Here is a 20,000-nt window from a genome sequence, read left to right as displayed (position 1 = left end):
AAGCACAAAATCACACTCTGAACTTGCAGGAATTTAATAGAGCATTCACAGATATATCTGCAGATAGAACGCACTAACTTTATATCTAGTACATTACATTACATTATATTATGGCATTTGGCAGACGTTCTTATCCAGAGCGACGTACAACAGAGTGCAAAGTGCATACCTATTCCAGGGAATATATACACACACACACACTGAGTACTTTATTATATATATATATATATATATATATATATATATACACACACACACACACACACACACACTCACCGAGTACATTTATACTTTATTACACCTACTTATTCCTGCGATTATCTATGTTCACATCAACCATCAGAATGGGGAAAAAAATTGATCTAAGTGACTTTGACTGTGGAATGATTGTTGGTGGCACACAGGGTGGTTTGGGTATCTCAGAAACCGCTGATCTCCTGGGATTTCGCAAAGAACAGTGCAAAAAAATAAAATTTATCCAGTTAGCAGCAGTTCTGCAGACAGAAACACCTTGTTAATGAGAGATGTCAGAGGAGAATGGCCAGACTGGTCAAAGCTGACAGGAAGGTGACAGTAATGCAAATAACCATACATTTCAACAGTGGTATGCATCTCTGAACACACAACGCATCATAACTCTAAGTGGCTGGGCTACAGCAGTAGAAGCCTAAAGATTAAGTCTAATAAATACCAAATAAAGTGCTCACTGTGTGTGTGTGTGTGTGTGTGTGTGTGTGTGTATATATATATATATATATATATATACCGTATATACTGTATATATGTACTGTAAATATAGGGGTATATCTGTAAATGTTGTCATCGCAGTCAAGTTATGATAGTTCTGTTTGGCTGAAAGTAATAGTTTGGAAATTCAATTAAACTTTGAAGACTTTATGAGTCCCTGAACAAACATCTGTAAATGTATGAAGAGATAAATGGAGTTCATGACAGGAAAAGTTTGGGCCAAGGGAAAGTGTAAAATATGAACACCTTCAGGGGGGGAAAAGTTTATGGAATATCAGTTACTGCCTTCCCTAACATTAGAAATCCCAGCTAGAATTACGATCGGTGACATTACCCTGTGGGCTCTTTAAGTCAAGACTTAAAAACTCCTGTTTACATTGCTCCCTTATCAAGCCACTTATGCAAATAAGAAATATATTTCAAAATTGACTGTCCTAAAAATCACATCATAAAATGGTGAGAAACGCTGTTTATTGCTGAACCGTCTCTGTTCACAGTTCCGTTTTTGTAATGCTTAATTAGTTTTGTTTGGGAAATGCTGAGGAGGCTTTTAGTTTCATTTCGAGGCTAAATGTTGCAGGTCGAGGTCATCGCTCTTTAATTTGAGCGGGATAGCCTTAACGTCGCTGGGTAGGCGATATCAGACGCTCCTCTCCTGCTTTCAGTAAAACTGCAAACTTTATGTGCTCGTTTTATCATCTCATTTGCGTGCTGATGCAAACAGGAGCTGCTGTTAATTCCTGATAAAACCCATTAAATCCTTCTACAGGGGACCGTCGGCAAAGTGTTACACCAGCCAACAGACAAACACACACAAACGCAAACAAACAATGCACTCTTCCTTCTCACAATGGTAGAAGTTTTAACTTTGGACAGCGTGGTTGCCTGGTGGTACAGTGTTCGACTGGCAACCGTAGAGTTGCTGGTTAAAGCCCCAAATTGACATATAGTCTATGCCAAACTGAAGCCAGAGAGAGGTTGAGACCATAAATTTAAAAAGTGCCATGTGTAACCCAAAATCTACTCCAGGGGGTTTACCTCTCTCTCTCTCTCTCTCTCTCTCTCTCTCTTTCTTTGTCTCTCTCTTCTCTCTTCCTTTCTTTTTCTTTCTTTCTCTTCCTGTACTGCTGTGTACCAAATGGCTAATTTTCACCTTGTTAATTTGTCCTCTTGGTTTGATTTAACATGTTCCCAAATGTATTTTAAATGTTAAAAAGTGTCACTGTCTACCAGAACTATAAAATATGCAATATTCAACTGAAAGAAAAATGTCTTATCTCAGTCTGTATAATCAGACATTTCCAGCACTCTAATAGAAGGAAGATAACATCTGCAAATCTTGCAGGATGAATTGAATATCAATTACAAGACAGCAAAAGTACATTGCAGTGCTGTAAATTGAGCCAATGCAAGATATGGGGACACAAAGCACCTGCAAATTTAGTATGTCCTTCTTCGCACCAGGGATTTTTGTTAACTTTTTTATCTCACTTGCCATTTTTTGGTTTTCAATTGGAGTTTTCCTGTAAAGCATCTTTGTGACAGGTTCTGTGCAATTTGTACATACATTTAACAGAAAGTGAATTGAATTGACATGCACATGCGTGGGGTGTGTTATGGGGCAGCCTATAGCCTTGTGGCTTGGCTGGGACCCGGATGGTTGGTGGTTCACGTCCCAGTGTCGCTACAGTTAGACCAGGGTAGCTGTTGGGCCCTTTAGCAAGGCCCTTAACCCCACATTTCTCCAGGGGGGATAGGCCATCTGATAAACTGTAAGTAGCTTTGTATTACTGTAAATGACTGTAATCAAGTGTGTTGCACAAGCACTGTCTTCTCTTTACAATATGGCCTCCCTTTTAACTGTTTCCACATTGAAGACACAGTCGGGTATAGTGAGGGTGTTCCTGTTAGCGGCTAGGCTAATGTCGTTTCTGGCCAGTATGGCTCTTTGTGCAGTTGATGAGTGCAGTGTGTGTGTATGTGCCTGTGAATCTTTGATGAAAAATCATAAACACGAAGTTGTATTCTGCGCCCTCCGCTCTGTGATCTCCGCTCTCCGCTCTGCACTCTCCGCTCTGTGATCTCCGCTCTCCGCTCTGCGCTCTCCGCTCTGCGCTCTCCGCTCTGCGCTCTCCGCTCTGTGATCTCCGCTCTGCGCCCTCCGCTCTGTGATCTCCGCTCTGCACTCTGCACTCTCCGCTCTGTGATCTCCGCTCTGTGCTCTCCGCTCTGCGCCCTCCGCTCTGTGATCTCTGCTCTGGACTCTGCACTCTCCGCTCTGTGATCTCCGCTCTGTGCTCTCCGCTCTGTGATCTCTGCTCTGTGATCTCCACTCTGTGATCTCCGCTCTGTGATCTCCGCTCTGCGCTCTGCACTCTCCGCTCTGTGATCTCTGCTCTGCACTCTCCGCTCTGTGATCTCTGCTCTGTGCTCTCCGCTCTGTGATCTCCGCTCTGTGATCTCTGCTCTGTGATCTCCACTCTGTGATCTCCGCTCTGTGATCTCCGCTCTGCGCTCTGCACTCTCCGCTCTGTGATCTCCGCTCTGTGCTCTCCGCTCTGCGCCCTCCGCTCTGTGATCTCCGCTCTGGACTCTGCACTCTCCGCTCTGTGATCTCCGCTCTGTGCTCTCCGCTCTGTGATCTCTGCTCTGTGATCTCCGCTCTGTGATCTCTGCTCTGTGATCTCCACTCTGTGATCTCCGCTCTGTGATCTCCGCTCTGCGCTCTGCACTCTCCGCTCTGTGATCTCTGCTCTGTGCTCTCCGCTCTGTGATCTCCGCTCTGTGATCTCTGCTCTGTGATCTCCGCTCTGTGATCTCTGCTCTGTGATCTCCGCTCTGCGCTCTGCACTCTCCGCTCTGTGATCTCTGCTCTGTGCTCTCCGCTCTGTGATCTCCGCTCTGCACTCTCCGCTCTGTGATCTCTGCTCTGCGCTCTGCACTCTCCGCTCTGTGATCTCTGCTCTGTGATCTCCATTCTGTGCTTTCCGCTCTGCGCTCTCCGCTCTGTGATCTCCGCTCTGCACTCTCCGCTCTGTGATCTCTGCTCTGTGCTCTCCGCTCTGTGATCTCCGCTCTGCACTCTCCGCTCTGTGATCTCTGCTCTGTGATCTCCGCTCTGTGATCTCCGCTCTGCGCTCTGCGCTCTCCGCTCTGTGATCTCTGCTCTGTGATCTCCGCTCTGCGCTCTGCGCTCTCCGCTCTGTGATCTCCGCTCTGTGATCTCCGCTCTGCACTCTCCGCTCTGCACTCTCCGCTCTGTGATCTCTGCTCTGTGATCTCCATTCTGTGCTTTCCGCTCTGCGCTCTCCGCTCTGTGATCTCCGCTCTGCACTCTCCGCTCTGTGATCTCCGCTCTGCGCTCTCCGCTCTGTGATCTCTGCTCTGTGATCTCCGCTCTGTGCTCTCCGCTCTGTGATCTCCGCTCTGCACTCTCCGCTCTGTGATCTCCGCTCTGCACTCTCCGCTCTGTGATCTCTGCTCTGGGATCTCCGCTCTGTGATCTCCGCTCTGCACTCTCCGCTCTGTGATCTCCGCTCTGTGCTCTCCGCTCTGTGCTCTCCGCTCTGTGATCTCTGCTCTGTGATCTCCGCTCTGCGCTCTGTGATCTCCGCTCTGCGCTCTGCACTCTCCGCTCTGTGATCTCCGCTCTGCACTCTCCGCTCTGTGATCTCCGCTCTGCGCTCTGTGATCTCCGCTCTGCGCTCTGCACTCTGTGATCTCCGCTCTGCGCTCTGCACTCTGTGATCTCCGCTCTGCGCTCTGCCTGGGTGTGTGTGTGTTAATATATGGGCATGTCTGTGGGTGTGCGTGTGTCGATATGTTAGTGTATGGTATGTGTGTATGTATGTTTGTGTGTGGGTGTGTGTGTGTTGATATGTGAGCGTATATTATGTCTGTATGTATGTTTGTGTGTGTGCGTTCATATATGGGCACGTATGTGTGTGTGTGCATGTGCGTGTGTGTATATGTGTGTGCGTCTGGGCATGTGCGTGTGTGTATATGTGTGTGCGTCTGGGCATGTGCGTGTGTGTATATGTGTGTGCGTCTGGGCATGTGAGTGTGTGTATATGTGTGTGCGTCTGTACATGTGCGTGTGTGTATATGTGTGTGCGTCTGGGCATGTGCGTGTGTGTATATGTCTGTGCGTCTATGCATGGTCTGATGGCTAATGTTGACACAGATGTATCTGCAAGAGTGAATAAAGCCCTCTGACTATTTCACATAGCCACAGTCACCAGAAGGCTTCCTCTCTGCAAACCATTTAAGCCAAACACAAACACCAGTTGAATGTATCATCAAATACCCTATATATGCACATCCAGGAGGGGCTTTGGGCAAAATGGCTGCTAAGAAAAAAACTAAATACAAAAATGGAAATGAAGAAACACTTCACCTCAATATTTTTATCTGTATTTGCAAACGCAAATCAAAGATGGCCAGGACAGGCCATCGTACTTTCCACACACTACCACCCCCCCCCCCCCACCCCACCCCACCCCCCGCCCCCTTCTCCACAGAGGAATCACAGCCCATAACACAGTGACAACTAGCTAGCAAGCTGCTAAATGTAGCGTTTCTTTATTTAACAAAAGGCGACAACACCAGCTGTGTCTTCTCCTCACAGTGTTACCTCTAGTTCTCATAAGTCTGTTAAAACTTCTTTCTTTTTTTTTAACCCGGGGAAATCCATTGAGAACACGTTCTCCTTTGCAAGGATGCCCTGGGAGAAATGCCAGAGAGAACAGTTGCAAGTGGGGCGAGGGAGAAAGAGCGAGAATGAGGAAGGGAGAGAGAGAGAGAGAGAGAGAGAGAGAGAGAGAGAGAGGCTTTGAACACCCTTGCACCCCCCTATCTCTCTGACCTCGCACTCTCCGCTCCTCCTCAGCTGGCCTCCTGTCTATCCCCACCACCCGACTCTCTACTATGGGTGCTCGAGCATTCAGCTCTACAGCACCCAGGCTCTGGAACTCTCTACCCATACACATCTGCCATAGAGTCACTGTCATCTTTCAAAAAACTTCTCAAAACTCATCTGTTTGCTCTTGCATACCCCTGACTGTTTCCTTCCCTCTACATGTTGTTGTGTCTATCTCTGTCTGCTGTCTGTTTGTTTGATATTAATTGTATGTTCATTGTAAATTATTTTTAATTGGATATATTGTATCATGTTTTTACCATGTTTATTTTGTATTTTTGCGCAAATGTAAGGTGACCTTGAGTATCCAGAAAGGCGCCACTTCAAATAGAATGTATTATTATTATTATTATTATTATTAGAGAGAGAGAGAGAGAGAGAGAGAGAGAGAGAGAGAGAGAGAGAGAGAGAGAGAGATGGGTAAAACCCCTGGAGTAGTTTTTGGGTTAAATAGGGTTCTTTTTTTATTTACCGACTCAACATCTCTCTGGTTTCAGTTCGGCATAGACTATATGTCGATTTGGGGCTTGAACCAGCAACTCTACAGTTGCACAGTTGCCAGTCGAACACTGTACAACCAAGCAGCCATGCTGTCCAAAGTTAAAACTTCTACCATTGTGAGAAGAAGATGGCCTGGTTAGCTCCTAACATTTCTCTCAGTGCTGCAGTGGTCCTGCCAAGCATACCATAATATGGCAAAAGAAAAATAAATGTTATGTGCTGTTTTTCACTACACAGAAGGGGAATTTTAGATTAAACTGTCTAAAATCCTTTCCGATAGCATGCCTCTATGCCGAAAGACAATCATATGTTATGTTGTGTTCTGTTGACAGTAGAGGAGGAATTTGAGCAGTGCCTGTCCGTAAAGCGGAAAATAGAATATGAGTTTCAATACGAGTCATGGTCCTTCATGCAACATAAAGAACTGAGGTTTTTTTTTTTTTACATTCGATAACTTTGCCCTGGAAGTGCCCCCTAAATGCCCCCAAAACTTATTTAAGGAGGGCAGAAAAAAAAAAGTTTATTTCCTATCCTGAAAATGTTTTTTCATTGGCAACATCGTGGTCATATTTTCTGGGATATTTTTTGCAGTGTAATCTCTATCTCCAATTCCCCCCCTAGTTTGGAATACTTTGGAATATGTAGCCTAGTGGCTAAGGTACATGACTGGGGCAGCCTGTAGCCTAGTGGCTAAGGTACATGACTGGGGCAGCCTGTAGCCTAGTGGCTAAGGTACATGACTGAGGCAGCCTGTAGCCTAGTGGCTAAGATACATGAATGGGACAGCGTGTAGCCTAGTGGCTAAGGTACATGAGTGGGGCAGCCTGTAGCCTAGTGGCTAAGGTACATGACTGGGGCAGCCTGTAGCCTCGTGGTTAAGGTACATGACTGGGGCAGCCTGTAGCCTCATGGTTAAGGTACATGACTGGGGCAGCCTGTAGCCTCGTGGTTAAGGTACATGACTGGGGCAGCCTGTAGCCTTGTGGTTAAGGTACATGATTGGGGCAGCCTGTAGCCTCGTGGTTAAGGTACATGACTGGGGCAGCCTGTAGCCTAGTGGCTAAGGTACATGACCAAGGCACAAGCTTGGTGGTTCAAGCCCCGGAGGTGTACATCCACACAGCTGTTGGGCCCCTGAGCAAGGCCATTAACCCCACATTGCTCCATCACTTTAGGTAACAAATGAGAAATTAGATTACATACAGACTTTGCCCTTCTAATAGATAGATAGACATACAGTCAGAATTAATTAATTCAGCTATGACCAGCTTGAAATTGCCAGCTACCAGCTGTTTCAAAACATAGCTTGAGCTGTTTTTGTCAGCAGGGGACAGGCCTCAGGTTCAGCTGAAGCAGTGAGGCTGTAGTCCTCTGCTTTAGCCGGATGAGAGAGGGAGGATAAAGAGAGGAGCGAGGGAGTAGATGGGGAGGAGAGGAGAGAGGGATGAGAGGGGAGGAGAGGAGAGGGGAGAGGGATGAGAGGAGGATGAGAGGAGAGAGGGAAGAGATGGGGAGAAGAGGAGAGAGGGATGAGAGGGGGAGGAGAGGAGAGAGGGATGAGATTGGGAGGAGAGGGGAGAGAGATGAGAGGGAGAGGAGAGGGGGAGGAGGAGGAGAGGAGAGAGAGATGAGGGAGAGGAGAGGAGGAGGAGGAGGAGAGAGGGATGAGAGGGGGAGGAGAGGAGAGAGGGATGAGATTGGGAAGAGAGGAGAGGGGGATGAGATTGGGAGGAGAGGAGAGAGAGATGAGAGGGAGAGGAGAGGGGGAGGAGGAGGAGAGGAGAGAGAGATGAGAGGGAGAGGAGAGGGGGAGGAGGAGGAGAGGAGAGAGGGATGAGAGGGGGAGGAGAGGAGAGGAGAGAGGGATGAGATTGGGAGGAGAGGAGAGAGGGATGAGAGGGAGAGGAGAGGGGGAGGGGAAGGAGAGGAGAGAGGGATGAGGGGGAGAGGAGAGGGGGAAGAGGAGAAGTGGGCAGTGGGGACTCCTTTCATTCCGTCAGTTCAGAGCTGACTCTTTGAAGAGAAGGGTTTTGGAAAACGCCAGTATTTCTAGTATTCCGTTGCTTTCAATTATTTTGCTTTGCAGTTTTTTTTCCTTCCTTTATGGTTTCTGTGAGTATAATAATATTAATGACTGAGAATGTCATTTCGGAGCAATAAATATAAAAATTCTAAGCCAGTGTTCTGGATTGCCATTGCTTTCAATTACCGCAGTGTTTGCTTTACAGTATGTCTATGGGTTCTTTGAATATAATAAGACAGGTCATTGAAAATGCCAGTTCCAGGCAATTAGTACATATATCAATAATCTACTGGATGAAAACCTATGCCCTGACATGCTGTCATTATAGAGTATTTATATATGAAATTGCATCTTTATCACAAATGATTGACACTTCCATTGTTATGTGCGACCTAGCAGAGGTAAATGGCAAACATTAACTAACTATATACACTCAGTGAGCACTTTATTAAGAACACCTGTACATCTACTTATTCATGGGCTTATCTAATCAGCCAATCACGTGGCAGCAGTGCAGTGCATAAAATCATGCAGATACAGGTCAGGAGCTTCAGTTAATGTTCACATCAACCATCAGAATGGGGTAATATGATCTCAATGATTCCGACTGTGGCATGATTGTTGGTGCCAGATGGGCTGGTTTGAGTATTTCTGTAACTGCTGATCTCCAGGGATTTTCACACACAACAGACTCTACTTTTACTCTACTCTACTGAGTTTACTCAGAATGGGGCGAAAAACTAAAAACACGGTGTTCTGCAAAGAGAAACAGCTCGTTGATGAGAGAGTGCAGTTGCGGTGAGCAGAAAAGCGTCTCAGAAAGCACAACACGTAGAACCTCGAGGTGCATGGGCTACAGCAGCAGAAGACCACGCCGGGTTCCACGTCTGTCAGCCAAGAACAGAAAGCTGAGGCTGCAGTGGGCACAGGCTCACCAAAACTGGACAGTGGAAGACTGGAAAAGCGTAGCCTGGTCTGATGAATCTCGATTTCTGCTGAGTCAGATGGTTGGGTCAGAATTTGGCACCGACAGCATGAATCCATGGGGGCAACCTATCTTGTGTCAACAGTCCAGGCTGGTGGAGGCGGTTTAATGGTGTTGGGAATGTTTTCTTGGCCCACTTTGGGCTCGTTGATACCAATCAATCATCGCTTGAAGGCCACAGCCGAGGTATTCGAGTATTGCTGCTGGCCACGGGCATCCCTTCATGGCCACAGTGTACACATCTTCTAATGCAGGGCTGGGCAATTTCTGTCCTCCTCCAGCCTGGCGAAATGAGCTCATTGGCTGCCTGCACCAACACTGGTTCACTCAAAGATCAGATCACAGTGAAACGGGGGTCAGGCTTCAGCAATCACGTCAACATGGGACAGGGTGGAGTCCACGCCACGAAGAATTGAGGCTGTTCTGAGAGCAAAAGGAGGCCCTACCCAGTATCAGTATAGTGTTCCTAATAAAATGCTCAGTGAGTCTATAGGCCTACACTGACAGTAATGGTTCTTCATGAATCTTACGTTGCTAAATTCACACAGCCAGCTCATATCACTAGTTCACCTAATGCATAAGAAGAAGAGAAGTACAGGCAGTTTTCAAACACGCTCATAATGCTCCTTAAAGTCTGAACTTCTTTGCCGCCCTCAGTGGAATATTTGTTTTTAAAAACAGCAGCAAAGTGTGCCTGTGAGAACGTAATCGTAAAAACGCAGTAGAAGTGCTCAGAGGTGCGGAACGTATATCCCATGAGACTCGGTAGAAAAACACTCCACATATGTTATCTTTATCGCAAAATTCCATGAGACTAGGCTGTTCTTTCTTTTCTGCATTGCTTTAAAAGCACAATTATTTCCTGGGTGTATTTGGCACACCTGGTGTTAATACTAATAATAATAACAATGGCACCAAAAAGGAAAATAAAGAAAGATCTATTATAGTTCATTACTAATTGTTTGAGATGTAGATGTAGAATTCGATTTCTTGATTTCTTCTGTATGTTTACTGCAGTTCAATTTGTTATTGGCTATTTTCTTTGTTTGTTATGTCTGTGTATGTTTTGATATTGTAAATGTACCCTTGACATGCCAATAAAGCTGAATTTAAGTTTGAGAGACAGAGAGAGAGCTCCCTTTCAAATTAAATTCAGTGGCCAGTGGTTGTTAATAAGTGAACAGGGTTAATGACTCTCTCCAGTTTTTGTTTCTTTTGTCAATGACTCACTCCAGTAAGCAGGGTTAATGACTCACTCCAGTAAGCAGGGTTAATGACTCACTCCAGTAAGCAGTGTTAATGACTCTCTCCAGTCAGCAGGGTTAATGACTCACTCCAGTCAGCAGTGTTAATGACTCTCTCCAGTAAGCAGGGTTAATGACTCACTCCAGTAAGCCGGGTTAATGACTCACTCCAGTAAGCCGGGTTAATGACTCACTCCAGTAAGCAGGGTTAATGACTCTCTCCAGTAAGCCGGGTTAATGACTCACTCCAGTAAGCAGGGTTAATGACTCACTCCAGTAAGCCGCGTTAATGACTCTCTCCAGTAAGCAGGGTTAATGACTCTCTCCAGTAAGCAGGGTTAATGACTCACTCCAGTAAGCAGGGTTAATGACTCACTCCAGTAAGCCGGGTTAATGACTCTCTCCAGTAAGCAGGGTTAATGACTCACTCCAGTAAGCCGGGTTAATGACTCACTCCAGTAAGCCGGGTTAATGACTCACTCCAGTAAGCCGGGTTAATGACTCACTCCAGTAAGCCTGGTTTATGACTCACTCCAGTAAGCAGGGTTAATGACTCACTCCAGTAAGCAGGGTTAATGACTCACTCCAGTAAGCAGGGTTAATGACTCTCTCCAGTAAGCAGGGTTAATGACTCACTCCAGTAAGCAGGGTTAATGACACTCTCCAGTAAATCGGGTTAATGACTCTTTCCAGTAAGCTGGGTTAATGACTCTCTCCAGTAAGCCGCGTTAATGACTCTCTCCAGTAAGAAGTGTTAATGACTCTCTCCAGTAAGCCGGGTGAATGACTCTCTCCAGTAAGCAGGGTTAATGACTCACTCCAGTAAGCAGGGTTAATGACTCACTCCAGTAAGCTGGTTCTGGGGAAGTTTGTCCTTCTCCGCTTGGCTCTCATTGGGCAGCTGAGACCATGAGGATCCAGGGCTGTTTCAAGGGTGTGACTGAAATATCACGCTCCAGATTGGAGTGTCCTTGTGTGTGTGTGTGTGTGTGTGGAGGATCCTTTACCTTGTTGATTCAACATCCTTGAATCAATCTTGTGCATGGGAAACCCTGGACTGAAGAGTAATACATTCAAACCAGGACGTGGGAGGCTACATATATATTTCATCATATTTTTAATAATATTTGTGGACCAGAGGTAAAGCAATTTCCTTTTTTATTTCTTTGTTGTCTTTTCATTTACATATGATATTCTGTGAAATAATATGAATTCACTCCTGTCATATCAGCCCTTTAGCTGAACTCAGGGATACATTGATAATCCTAGGTAACTCATGTCATAATCATGACATAAAACCGGCTACAACCAATTATAGATATTGCATATTACTGCTCATAACAAACGTCACAATGCTGTGATAATGTATACCATACATCTTCTTCTTTTTTTTTTTTTGCAAAACAGATAATGAATTGAAAATTATTCATGAATGGATTACAACAATGTTATGGCATTGGTTGTGAGCTTTCATGACCGATTATGGCAGATTAATACATTTTAACATATAATTTACCAATGTCCATTAAATTAGACTACTGACATTTAGCCTACCCCCCCCCCCCCCTCCCACCCCACCCTCCACCCTCTTCTAGAGAGGCACCATTTTGCATAGCATCCATTCTGGCAGCTCGATAAGAGCCTGACCAAAATGAAGCTGTCAGCATCTTGGCATCCATTTTGTAACAAGATTTATTTATGAGCGAAGTAGATATTTTTATGTAAATTACTTGAGGTTCATGATAGCAAAATAAAATATTTTTTCAGCGTCACTGGTGAATTATATAACTGGTTGAAACCAAAAAAATAAATGCAGTATATTTGGACCATTTGAAATCTCAGATGGGCTAAAGAAAATTCAATCTTCCGACTGAAAGTATCTTTTGGTGATTAGACAGAAATGTGGGGGAGGTCTTTGACCTGTGACATCACGTCACAGCCTACGAATCACAGACTGCGGTCACACCCCTCGCTGAGGCTGAGGGTGGAGCTAAGAGACAGAAACGCGTTAAATTTCCATCCTATTTTATGCAAATGTTGAATGAGCAAATAAGTATATCCAAGTGGAAAAGCCTGAAATTAAAAAAACGCCAAAATATGGCAATAAAAGTTTTTATGATTGGCCGAGGTGGAAAAGCCCAGAAAAGGGACAGCTGGCACTTTTGATTGTGTTATCTTGTTCCTCCCGCTTCACAATATTCCCAAAACGGTTGTCGACGGGAACACACACTGATTTGGCATTTTCTTTTGCTGACTTTTTGGATATTCGCTGACCACTTGCAAAACATTAGGATGGAAACTTTAACGAGAGAGAGAGAGAGAGGATTGTGGAGCTGAGGCTAAGAGATGGTGGCGTTTAATACAAAGAACATGGCTACCCTGCTTTATGGGGGAAACTTCATTGATAGGCTGAGCGATTACACGTGGAGCAACATTAGCTCAGGAAGTAAGAGACGCAATCTGTCGAAATCAAAGTGTCCCTGAGCAAGACACCTAACCCCTAATGCTCCTGACGAGCTGGTTGGTGCCTTGCCGTTGGTGTGTGAGTGTTTGTGTATGAGTGGGTGAAGGAGAAACATCAACTGCACAGCGCTTTGGAAAAAGGCTTTAATTGGTTAGCTGGCACTCTTATCTGGAGTGATTTACAAGAGAAGATTTAAAGTAAAGAGCAGAAAGGATGGCAGGTTATCAGCATCGCAGCCATCAGTGGTAGCCATCAAATCGACCAAACGGAGCAGCATTAACCCTCTTGTAGTCTCAATATTCTGTATGCTCCTCTTGGGGTGAAAAATCACCCCTAAAATACAGCAGCTTAATTGAATTTTAAACCGCAAATCCATTTTCCATGAAGGAACAACCTGTCACTCATCACAAACTTCGTCATCAAATTTCAAATTGAAAAAAAGAAGATAATTTAGGGGGCGTTCTCTACTGTTAAACATAGTGGCGGGTCATTTTTGACCCTTAAGGGTTAAACTCTTGGAACTGGCAGAAGAAAACGGGTGTGCAGGGACAGTGTTAAACGTAGCATGCCGTAAGTATTCAACCAAAAACAATGCTCAGAGTTCAGGGGTTCGTCGAACCGGGAGGCCATTTTAACCAGGAGCGTTTTCCGTCTGGCAGTCAAGAGACGGTCAGAGATGTTTTGTCTTGTTTTGTCTGTTTTTCCGGCTCTTTCCGCCGCGTTGCCTGAAGTTTGCCCATTCAATCACCAATCTGTCCGCCGGAAACTTCCCGATTACGAGCGAACATTCCCGAGCATCCGTGATTAATGGAATTCCAGTTAACAACCAGGCAAGCATAAAAAAATATTGGCCATAAAGCTTCGACACATTTTTGCAATGAAATATTAATAATAAATATTAAAAATGTGTAAGAGTGTGAGTTCTGTTCCGCGCAGCAGAGCACCTCGTGACAAATTATTAAGCAGAATATTTAATGGAGCGAAGGCTCCTGGCACAGTCACACTTTATGAACAAATGCACACACACACATATTCTCAGACACATACACACGCACACACACTCACACGCAGACAGACACGTACGCATACACGCACACACACACACACGCACATATTCTCACACACACACACATACTCTCTCTGTTGCACACACAAACATTCACACACACTCACACACACAAGAATTCACACACACTCACACACACACAAATTCACAGACACTCACACACACACAAACATTCACACACACTCACACACACACAAATTCACACACACTCACACACACACAAACATTCACACACACTCACACACACACAAACATTCACATACACTCACACACACAAACATTCATACACACTCACACATACAAACATTCACACACACACACACACACACACACTCACATGGACACATTCACACACACACAAACACACACTCACACTCTCACACGCACACACACACACACATACATACACACACACTCACACTCTCACACGCACTCACATGGACACATTCACACACACACAAACACACACTCACACTCTCACACGCATACACACACACACACACACACACTCTCACACGCACACACGCACACACACACACACACACACACACACACTCACACGCACACACACACACACACACACACACTCTCTGGAGCAGGCAGTGATGGGGAGATATCCATCATCAAACAGAGTGGCGAGGTCCAGGTTTACACCGTCCCGTGTTAATTAACACTAATTAGTCTCGTCACAGGGAGCCGGGAGGAGAGGCGGAAGATTTTATTTTATTAACCTTAAGCCTGCTAGGCCTTCTAATCCACAGTACACAAACACAGCAGGAGCTGCTGTGAATATATATATATATATTATACATATATATATATATATATACATATATATATATATACATACTCACACATATACATACACACACACCCACACACACATATATACACACACACACACACATACACACACACACATATACACACATACACACACACATAGACACACACACACACACATACACACATACACACATACACACACACACACATACACACACACACATATACATACACACACACACACACATATACATACACACACACACACATATACATACACACACACCCACACATATATATATATACACACACACACACACACACATTCACACACACACAAACACACACACATGCACACACACACACACATACATACACACAACTCTGGGCTCTGGGTAAGTTGTCTCTTGCAGCCTGGTACAGCTGATGATCCTCCCTGCTGCTAACACGGCCTGCTGAGGTTCTCCCGGGCATGGAGGGAATCTTCCGCAGGGCTCCGGTGCCTGAGATACAACAGGCCCGGAGGGCACGGCAACATAACGCATCTGCTGCTGACAACAGCCCTACCAGCCACAGCGCAGAGTTGGATAACCATGAGAGAGAAAGAGAGAGAGAGGGAGAGAGAGGGAGGGGAGGAGGGAGAGAGAGAGAGAAAGAGAGAGAGGGGTGGAGGGAGAGAAAGAGAGAGATAGGGAGAGAGAGAGGGGTGGAGGAGAGAGAGATGAGGGAGAGAGAAAGATATGGTGAGAGAGAGTGGGGGATGGAGGGAGAGAAAAGGAGAGAAAGAGCCAGAGAGAGTGAGAGAGAGAGATAGAGAGAGAGAGAGGGGGTCTCAGGTGAATTGTTTGTGTTTGTGTGGTTGTCTGTGGGTCTAATAGTTGTTTGGCTGCATTGTACTTATAAATCCTGACACTCATTTGAATTTGCATTCAGATTTGATTTACATAGAGACAGAGAGTCACAGACAGCGTGTGTCACACAGTTACAGAGAGACAGTCACTGAGAGACAGAGAGTCACAGACAGCGTGTGTCACACAGTTACAGAGAGACAGTCACTGAGAGACTGACTGAGTCACAGCGGCAAGGACAAGACTCACACAGGGTCTAAGAGACAGAGTCACAGAGACAAAGACAGACTCACAGTCTAAGAGAGAGAGCCATAGAGACAAAGACAGAATCACACAGAGAGTCTAAGAGGAAGAGTCAGAGAGAGAGAGAGAGTCACAGAGAGTCTAAGAGGAAGAGAGACAGAGAGAGAGACAGAGTCAGAGAGAGTCTAGGAGGAAGAGTCACAGAGAGAGAGTCACAGAGGGTATAAGAGGAAGAGAGACAGAGAGTCTCAGTGGAAGAGTCACAGAGAGAGAGAGAGAGAGAGAGAGTCACAGAGAGTCTACGAGGAAGAGTCACAGAGGGTCTAAGTGGAAGAGTGACAGAGAGAGAGACAGAGTCAGAGAGAGTCTAGGAGGAAGAGTGACAGAGAGAGAGTCACAGAGGGTATAAGAGGAAGAGTGACGGAGAAAGAGAGAGAGAGAGAGAGAGAGAGAGAGAGAGAGTCACAGACAGAAAGGGGCACTCCTGTAGGAGTCTCAGTACGAGGGCCGGTCAGCGCTGTCAGACACACTGCACTGAAAGCATAGAGTTTGTATGGCAGGATAGTGAGCTGCTCTGGATCATTTCAGCAAACATGGCTTTCCCTGCCCGGGAGTCCTGGACCATGCAGCACACGGGGGGGATGGTGTTGCCCTAAACCATGCAGCACACGGGGGGGATGGTGTTGCCCTAAACCATGCAGCACACAGGGGGGGGGGGGATGGTGTTGCCCTAAACCATGCAGCACACGGGGGGGATGGTGTTGCCCTAAACCATGCAGCACACAGGGGGGGGGGGGATGGTGTTGCCCTAAACCATGCAGCACACGGGGGGGGGATGGTGTTGCCCTAAACCATGCAGCACACGGGGGGGATGGTGTTGCCCTAAACCATGCAGCACACGGGGGGGATGGTGTTGCCCTAAACCATGCAGCACACGGGGGGGATGGTGTTGCCCTAAACCATGCAGCACACAGGGGGGATGGTGTTGCCCTAAACCACGCAGCACACAGGGGGGATGGTGTTGGCCTAAACCATGCAGCACACGGGGGGGGGGATGGTGTTGCCCTAAACCATGCAGCACACGGGGGGGGGGGTGGTGTTGGCCTAAACCATGCAGCACACGGGGGGGGGGGTGGTGTTGCCCTAAACCATGCAGCACACGGGGGGGATGGTGTTGCCCTAAACCATGCAGCACACAGGGGGGGGTGGTGTTGGCCTAAACCATGCAGCACACGGGGGGGGGTGGTGTTGGCCTAAACCATGCAGCACACGGGGGGGGGTGGTGTTGGCCTAAACCATGCAGCACACACAGGGGGGATGGTGTTGCCCTAAACCATGCAGCACACAGGGGGGATGGTGTTGGCCTAAACCATGCAGCACACAGGGGGGATGGTGTTGCCCTAAACCATGCAGCACACGGGGGGGATGGTGTTGCCCTAATCATCTGTCTGGTGATCGCTGCATTACCACCGCATCATAGCAATGAGCTTAGAGGGAGATTCTCTTCACAAAGATCCAATTTAAACCACAGCTTTTACAGAGAGGGGCTTAGAGAGAGAGAGAGAGAGAGAGAGAGAGAGAGAGAGAGAGAGGGGAGAGAGAGAGAGAGAGAGAGAGAGAGAGAGGGTGGGGGTGGGGGCAAGGGGGGGTTTACAGATGAGGGGAGGGTGGAGCTTAGTGACACACACATACATACACACACACACACACACAAGTACACACACACACAAGCACATACACAAACACACACGCACACAGACACATGCACACACACATTGAAGCACACACGGACGCAAGCACACACCCATGCACGTACACACACACACACGTGCACACGCACACACAGGCACACACACACGCACAGACACATACACACACACACACGCACAGACACAGTAAGCACTGCAGCAGAAACAAATGGATATCCGTGAGCCAGGGAATATTTTCCACCCTGCAAATGAAAGAGCAAACAGGCTCATTCCTGTTAATCTGATCAATTCAATTATTGACCCTCCTGTGTATGTAAATCGATCAAAGGCTTTGTGTTTGAAATGGAGGCCTTCGCACTGTATTTCCACCGAGTGCCTAACAAGATCCAGATGTTTGGGCATAATTTAATTTCTTTTTTTAGATTAAGTTGAAAAAACAAACCCAATTTAAACGAATGGGCGGTGTATAAAACGGGCTGTGAGTTCTACAAGGATCACCCGATATGGACATAAATACCCTCATATTAAAGTCTACACTGTACAGTGCATCCGGAAAGTATTCACAGCGCTTCACTTTTCCCACATTTTGTTATGTTACAGCCTTATTTCCCTCAAAATTCTACACATAACACCCCATAATGACAACATGAAAGAACTTTTTTTTTGTTGCTAATTTTTTTTTTTTTTTAACTAAGAAATCACATGTACATAAGTATTCACAGCCTTTGCTCAATACTTTGTTGATGCACCTTTGGCAGCAATTACAGCCTCAAGTCTTTTTGAATATGATGCCACAAGCTTGGCACACCTATCTTTGGGCAGTTTCGCCCATTCCTCTTTGCAGCACCTCTCAAGCTCCATCAGGTTGGATGGGGAGCGTCGGTGCACAGCCATTTTTAGATCTCTCCAGAGATGTTCAATCGGATTCAAGTCTGGGCTCTGGCTGGGCCACTCAAGGACATTCACAGAGTTGTCCTGAAGCCACTCCTTTGATATCTTGGCTGTGTGCTTAGGGTCGTTGTCCTGCTGAAAGATGAACCGTCGCCCCAGTCTGAGGTCAAGAACACTCTGGAGCAGGTTTTCATCCAGGATGTCTCTGTACATTGCTGCATTCATATTTCCCTCAATCCTGACTAGTTTCCCAGTTCCTGCCACTGAAAAACATCCCCACAGCATGATGCTGCCACCACCATGCTTCACTGTAGGGATGGGATTGGCCAGGTGATGAGCGGTGCCTGGTTTTCTCCAAACATGACGCCTGGCATTCACGCCAAAGAGTTCAATCTTTGTCTCATCAGACCAGAGAATTTTGTTTCTCATGGTCTGAGAGTCCTTCAGGTGCCTTTTGGCAAACTCCAGGCGGGCTGCCATGTACCTTTTACTAAGGAGTGGCTTCCGTCTGGCCACTCTACCATACAGGTCTGATTGGTGGATTGCTGCAGAGATGGTTGTCCTTCTGGAAGGTTCTCCTCTCTCCACAGAGGAACGCTGGAGCTCTGACAGAGTCACCATCGGGTTCTTGGTCACCTCCCTGACTAAGGCCCTTCTCCCCCGATTGCTCAGTTTAGACGGGCGGCCAGCTCTAGGAAGAGTCCTGGTGGTTCCGAACTTCTTCCATTTACGGATGATGGAGGCCACTGTGCTCATTGGGACCTTCAAAACAGCAGAAATTTTTCTGTACCCTTCCCCAGATTTGTGCCTCAAGACAATCCTGTCTCGGAGGTCTACAGACAATTCCTTTGACTTCATGCTTGGTTTGTGCTCCGACATGCACTGTCAACTGTGGGACCTTATATAGACAGGTGTGTGCCTTTCCAAATCATGTCCAATCAACTGAATTTACCACAGGTGGACTCCAATTAAGCTGTAGAAACATCTCAAGGTTGATCAGTGGAAACAGGATGCACCTGAGCTCAATTTTGAGCTTCATGGCAAAGGCTGTGAATACTTATGTACATGTGATTTTTTATTTTTTTATTTTTAATAAATTCGCAAAAATTTCAAAAAACTTATTTCATGTTGTCATTATGGGGTGTTGTGTGTAGAATTTTGAGGAAAAAAATGAATCTATTCCATTTTGGAATAAGGCTGTAACATAACAAAATGTGGGAAAAGTGAAGCGCTGTGAATACTTTCTGGATGCACTGTATGTGAACCACATATTCACTGTTTTATTTCCAATCCAATGGGTGGTAGTGCTGAGCCCGATGCCATCAACGTTGTGTCACTGTTCCAATACTTTTGCATTAGCTATGTACATGGGGAGACATTAGCTCAGATAAGATCACTGCAGCTGTTGGGCCCTTGAGCAAGGCCCTTAACCCCACATTGCCCCTGGGGGGATTGGCCCCTGCTTAGTCTAATCAACTGTAAGTCGCTTTGGATAAAAGCTTCAGCGAAATAACTGCAATGTAAGAGCTTATTTGGGCCGATATTTTACAAAGCGGATGGCGGACGAAACTAACG

The 20,000-nt window shown here is 46.2% G+C and overlaps 1 protein-coding gene across 1 annotated transcript in view; it reads right to left on the bottom strand.

The window, feature by feature from the left end:
* Positions 1–2,752: 2,752 nt before the first annotated feature.
* The window catches only part of LOC133141470 (dentin matrix acidic phosphoprotein 1-like), a 24,893-nt gene continuing 7,645 nt past the window's right edge, over positions 2,753–20,000 (bottom strand). The window contains exon 2 of the mRNA XM_061262076.1: positions 2,753–4,513. Coding sequence (XP_061118060.1) covers positions 2,753–4,513 — 1,761 coding nt within the window. The remainder of the gene's footprint in view (positions 4,514–20,000) is intronic.

The sequence above is a fragment of the Conger conger genome, chromosome 1 (genome assembly GCF_963514075.1).
Source record: "Conger conger chromosome 1, fConCon1.1, whole genome shotgun sequence".
Taxonomy (NCBI): domain Eukaryota; kingdom Metazoa; phylum Chordata; class Actinopteri; order Anguilliformes; family Congridae; genus Conger; species Conger conger.
This window is presented reverse-complemented; position numbering and strand designations above follow the sequence as displayed.